This window comes from Pteropus medius, unplaced genomic scaffold (assembly GCF_902729225.1).
Source record: "Pteropus medius unplaced genomic scaffold, Ma_sr-lr_union100, whole genome shotgun sequence".
Taxonomy (NCBI): Eukaryota; Metazoa; Chordata; class Mammalia; order Chiroptera; family Pteropodidae; genus Pteropus; species Pteropus medius.
In genome coordinates this window covers 1,118,702-1,124,701 of record NW_024344374.1, presented here as the reverse complement: position 1 = coordinate 1,124,701, position 6,000 = coordinate 1,118,702, and the positions used below count along the sequence as shown (strand labels likewise).

Sequence of the window (6,000 nt, the reverse complement as noted above, 5' to 3'; positions counted from 1 at the left end):
GACGGAGCAGGGTGATTCTCCTCCCATTTGCTCTCTACTTTGCTTGGAAAAGTCTATTTCCTTGTGTGGCTCAGCTCTAGCTTTTTGATGTCACCTAGAATTATCACCTTCAGAAAGATTAGCCAGAGTTTTCTAAAGCAAGACTTTTCCAATGACCCCATAAGCCAAGATTTTCTCTAGAAAGGGTGTCTTAAGATGAGGACATGATGAGAGTTCAAAGCATTTAAGAGTCTTTACCTGTTGTCACATAGTAGAAAATACCTAAGTGTTAAAACTGGACCTCGAACCTTGAGTTTTAGGGTCCAGATGCTGTGTCCTTTTTACTTCACTGCATTTCCTGTTCTACTTTGGAATCTGAAATATTACTGATGAGAGCTGCTTGATGTGTATTTCTGCACTATCTGTCATAACGGTTATACAAGTCAATAGTGAGTTGAGATGACCTTGGAGATTTTGAATTTTCATGGTTTTTCATGATTTTTCTGTTTTGGTACTTTAAAGTCACCCACATTTAGCTTAATGACATCCACAGTTACCTAGTTACTAAAGCGGGTCCCCAAAGAAGTTTATTTTGGCAATACTGTGTTAGTCTAATTTTTATTACTACATTGCACTACTCATGAAGCAGTTGAAAAGAGAACCGGTACGTTTCAGAGTCCAGAGGGCTTGCCCATCTCTTGCACATAGGCCCAGAGGTGTTGGCCCAGGCATCTGCCTCACACTGGTCTTTAATTGTCTCTCTTCCCTTCCCTGGGGCCTCCAGCTTCCTGAGAGTGATGAGCCGGTCCATGCCCCTCTTCATGACTCTGGCCTGGATTTACTCTGTGGCTGTGATCGTCAAGGGCATCGTGTATGAGAAGGAGGCCCGGCTGAAGGAGACCATGCGCATCATGGGCCTGGACAATAGCATCCTCTGGTTCAGCTGGTTCATCAGTAGCCTCATCCCTCTGCTCGTGAGCGCCGGCTTGCTGGTGGTCATCCTGAAAGTAAGACTGCCTCCCCGGCCTCTCCTTGCTGGGAACTCCTGAGCAGACCGACAAGGGCAGTTTGAGGAGAAAAGCAAAGATTCTTTCGGAGGGAGTGGGTCTTACGGGGTCATCTCTTACAATGCTCTCATTTTAGAGTTGGAGAGAGTGAGGCCCAGAGAGGGACAGTGACTTCCCCAAGGTTAGCCTAGCTAGTTAGCAGCTAAACAGGACTAAGACCTAGGGCTCCCACTCCCCAGGTAAGCACACTTAACTGTGCCAGTCTGTCTCCTTGGCTGAGGTCCATGGGGACATCTAAGAGCTATTCATTGCCTTACATATACTGGGTGGTAATTCTTGTGGAATACCTAGAAATTAAAGGGTATATATTGTTGCAGGTTAGGTTTTCTGGAAGCAGAAGCTGAAACAGAGTTTGACATATAGTATTTATTAGGGATCACCATCTGTGGAAGGAATGGGGAGGATGCAGGATTGACCAGAGGGAGGAGATGAACTGCAGTGTAGGACCAACCCCGTGGGCACTCTGCATCATATATAGCTTGTTGAAATTGTCCCTCATTGAGCTGAAATGTCCAGCCTGTTAGGTTCCCCCAAGGCCTCCCTCTCTGACATCCATGCCGCAGGCCCACCAGTCAGTCACCGAAAGTGTATGTCCCCCAAGGCCAGGTAGCTATCAGTAGCAGTGATTAACCCAGAGGAGTTGATACCTGTAGGCTGTCTGCTGACAGCTGGACAACAGATTCCCCCAGAAGGGGACTGGACAGTGTGGTTCTGTGTCAACCACACACATTAATAAGTTGACATGCCAATTTTATTTCTCCATTGTCATTTCATCTAACAATGCATCATACAAAAATTTTTTAAAGAAGGGGGAATGCAATGGGATAGGAACCAACATTTAATTCTAGTTACTGTTTATTACAAATAAGTGCTTATTGATTATCAAGCACTGTTTAAAGCACATCATACATACTGTCTTATTGTATCTGTACTAAATAACCCATTTAATGTAGAAGGAAATGAGCCCAAGTAAGGTTAAGGACTTTGCTGAGGTCATCTGGCAGTTTGGCAGAGTAGTTCTTGCTAAACTCATACCCCATTCACACTCTGATATCTAACTTCAGGGACTCAGCTCTGTGGTGGTATGGGGTGTCTTGTGGCAGCTGTGTGACAGCTGCTCTGGGACAACTACATACTGGCAGGTCCTGCTCCAATATACCCAGCTACTAGAGATAAAAGTCCACAAGGGTTTATATATTTGTGGGAATGCAGATTCCACAGATTATTGAGGGGGTATTAAGATTGCCTGGCCATTTTCCTTGGCTTTTGGAGGGAGAAGTCATGTGGGTTGTGTCTCTCAACTCCTTGGTGCCGAGAGTAATACTCCTTACAAAAGGAGAAACCAGGTAATATTATTTCTAGGAGGAACAAAGAACAGAATTGTCTGTTGTGAGGAACCTCAATGAATATCAGCCCTGGTCTCTGTTCTCTTCCTGACTCTACCACTGTTGTACTGTGTGGTCTTGGGCTAGTCATTTCCCTTCCTCTAGGCTTCAGAGAAATGAACATCACTGTTCTATATTATCTCTGAGACGAATAAGAACAAGCCCTGGCTGCTTCCCCTAGATCCTGCAAGGATGTTCTTGCTTGTCGAAGCAGCACATTTACTGGCTCTCTTCTTTCCCAGTTAGGAAACCTGCTGCCCTACAGTGACCCCAGCGTGGTGTTTGTCTTTCTGTCTGTGTTTGCCGTGGTGACCATCCTGCAGTGCTTTCTGATCAGCACGCTCTTCTCCAGAGCCAACCTGGCAGCAGCCTGCGGGGGCATCATCTACTTCACGCTGTACCTGCCCTACGTCCTATGTGTGGCGTGGCAAGACTACATGGGCTTCACACTCAAGATCTTCGCAGTGAGTAACTCTGTCCTTCCGCAGGAGCTGCCGTCACAGCCACCCCTGGTGTCTCACCTCCTTATTGCAGTCCAAGCTGAGAACAGGAGTTGAGTCTCTTTGCAATGGGATTTGAACTTCAGTTCTAGATTCTGAGCTTCTTGAGGGCAGGGGTTGTGTCTTATTAAATTGTTTATCTTTAGTCGTCTCAGTGAATCATGGTTGAATGGAATCAAATGGAATTTTTTATGGTACAGCCAGACTGTACCATAAACCCAGGTGGGAGTATATGACATTGAGGAATACCTTTAGACAGGAGATGCCAACTCCACCTCCGTGGACCATCATCTTAAGCTCACCATAAAGTCACAGCCACAGTTAGAACTGAAAGCTCTTAAGGTCACAGATGGCTCCTTCTTGACCTTTGTCTTCCTTGTGTCCAGTTTGGACTTTCACTTGAGTAATACTTTCTGAACTGAAAAAGACCGAGGAGCAGATCGATGCCCCATCTCCCCACAGATCCCCGACTTCGGCACTTCCTTTCCTTGTACGTAGGAGGAGGGGTCCTTATATAAAAGCGAGTTGCCAGCTGTCCCTTGGGTCACTTATAAGGAAAGAGTCACTCTCAGGGTGCTCCAGGTGCCTTAGTCTGGACTCCCTAGACATCAGCAGCCCAGACAGCTCTGACACAAGCCATCACCAGCTGAGCAGGTGGCTTGAGGGGACCTTGATGAATGTATAAGTGTGTATGTAGGGCACAGGATTCTTGAGCCCTTGGGGCGTCTCTGGAAGCATAAAATTCTAAAAATTTTACACTGCATCATACATACATACATATCTGAAATGTGTGTGCATAATGAGTAGTTATAAATAGAATCATTTTATATGCTACCGAGGAGCCCACTCCCCACAGGGAGTCTCTAGGTGACTTTTTCCACGTCTTGTAATTGATCCATTTTGAAAATTCAAATTTCTCCAGGTGAAATTTACATTAGAAGTGTTAGAAAAATGAGAGAGACAAGGAGATGGATAAGTGACTTTTGCCTTTTTCTCTCAGAGCCTGCTGTCTCCTGTGGCTTTTGGGTTTGGCTGTGAGTACTTTGCCCTGTTTGAGGAGCAGGGCATTGGGGTGCAGTGGGACAACCTCTTTAAGAGCCCTGTGGAGGAAGATGGCTTCAACCTGACCACCTCGGTCTCCATGATGCTCTTTGACACCTTCCTCTATGGTGTGATGACGTGGTACATCGAGGCCGTTTTCCCAGGTACACTGAGCTTCCCTATTGCTTTAGCCAGCTGCTAGGGAAATGTGATTTTTAGCTGCAGAGCTTTTCTCTCTTTTTTGCTGGAATTTCTGCAGGGCCTGGGGCCCCTTAGAACGTGGCTAGGGCTTTGGATCTTGGCAAACACATAAACCAAGGAGAAGAAGATGATGCTAAAAGTATAACTTTTACCACTGATACAGCTCTTATTTCTTGAGCACTGTGTGCCAGATGCTGTGCAAAGTGTTTCATATACTTTGATTCATTTAATCTTTATAAGACGACTCTTAAGGAGTTACTGTTATAACCAGTTTTTGCAAATGAGAGAACTATATAGCTCAAAGAAGTTAAGCAGTTTGCCTGTGGCCACCCAGCTGGTAAGTGCTGGTGCTTAGAGTGGACTGTGTTGGGTTATACTGGGTCAGCTATCACAGGAGATTCTGCCCTGTGCTGACCCAGTTCTCTAATTCTGTATCCTCAGAATTACCACTGGTGGATGTTCTGTTTCCTGAGTACAGTTTGTGAATAATAAGTATATTGGCCATAAGCCCTTGCTTGTGATTTGATCAAATTAGTTTTCATAAAAATTCATTTGATACTTCCCTTAATAAATCGCCTGACCAAGACCTGCCTTGGATACATTTTCATGTAAGATCAAACTCTGAGCAAGGTTTAACTCTTTCTGGTTCACCTTCTAATTTTCTTCTAAGGGGGTATGCGTACATGAAATGTTTATTTCCCCTACCTGAACTTCCTGCATTGAATATGCAATTTTGTATCATATAGATCTGGATTCACATTCTGAGTCCTCCACTTACTGGTTGAATGATAGACTACTTATCCCTCAGTTTCTTAATCTCTAAGATGGAGATGATACCTGCTTCATAGGGTAGGGAGGATTCAGAGAGGTGCAGAACTTCTGTCATATGTAGTAGGTCTCAGTGAATGTTAGCTTTCTCCTACCTCACTCCTACCCCAGTCTGTCCCATCTCCAGAAGCTGTGTCAAAGAGAGAGTGGGTCTGGCTAGGATACCTCAAGGATGCTAGGATGTGGCCGAGCTTGACCCACACCTGTGCTTTGCTTTCAGGCCACTATGGAATTCCCAGGCCCTGGTATTTCCCTTGCACCAAGTCCTACTGGCTAGGGGAGGAAAGTGATGAGAAGAGCCATCCTGGTTCCAGCCAGAAGGGAGTATCAGAAAGTAAGTACCGCTGCCCCCACCGACTGCGGGGGCAAGGGTCTAAAACCACTCCAGGGATGGAGAAATCACATGCAGTTTCCCTTTCCATATTCTCCCATGCTGACATCCATGATGTCCAGTGCTGTTGACTCATTAGGGAGTCACCATCTGAGTCCCTGAAGGATGTTTGGTTTTCTTGGCTTCTTAGAAGGTGACTCCAGATCTTTATATTTTCACTACCAGCTCCGTCCCCCTACTTTTCATGCTATTCTAATAGCTACAGGGAAGAGATAAAGAAAACTGTGATTGTCAAACCATAACCTTTCTGCCTGCGCTGTCATGGTGATGTATGAACTGGTGTAGGCTGACACCAAGTGGCTGCCACAGAGCTTGACTTGTGCTTCTCAGTGTTCTTACCCTTCATTATCCAGAGCCCTAATCCTCTCCAGCTCCTGACTGGCAGGTAGAGAGGCCTACAGTTCAGCAAAGGTGCTGCCTTCTGGGTTCTTTGCTCAGGTTCGTGGAGGGATATTCTCTCTTTGTGTTCAGCATGGCTTTCTAAGTGGTTAATAAGTCTGTCTTCAGATCTCTTCTGTGCCCTTTCCCGAGTCACCAGTGGTAAAGCGTGACGTCCCTTAGTATGGTACACTAACTAGACTTCTTACGCGCAGTGCTTGCCTGCCTGT

General features: G+C 45.7%; 1 protein-coding gene across 8 annotated transcripts in view; it reads left to right on the top strand.

The window, feature by feature from the left end:
- Window positions 1-6,000, top strand: part of ABCA1 (ATP binding cassette subfamily A member 1) — a 119,707-nt gene that overhangs the window by 75,284 nt on the left and 38,423 nt on the right. For all 8 annotated transcript variants that reach the window (XM_039870604.1, XM_039870600.1, XM_039870603.1 and 5 more), the window contains 4 exons: window positions 764-986; window positions 2,674-2,895; window positions 3,932-4,136; window positions 5,222-5,335. In XM_039870604.1, coding sequence (XP_039726538.1) covers window positions 764-986; window positions 2,674-2,895; window positions 3,932-4,136; window positions 5,222-5,335 — 764 coding nt within the window. The remainder of the gene's footprint in view (window positions 1-763; window positions 987-2,673; window positions 2,896-3,931; window positions 4,137-5,221; window positions 5,336-6,000) is intronic.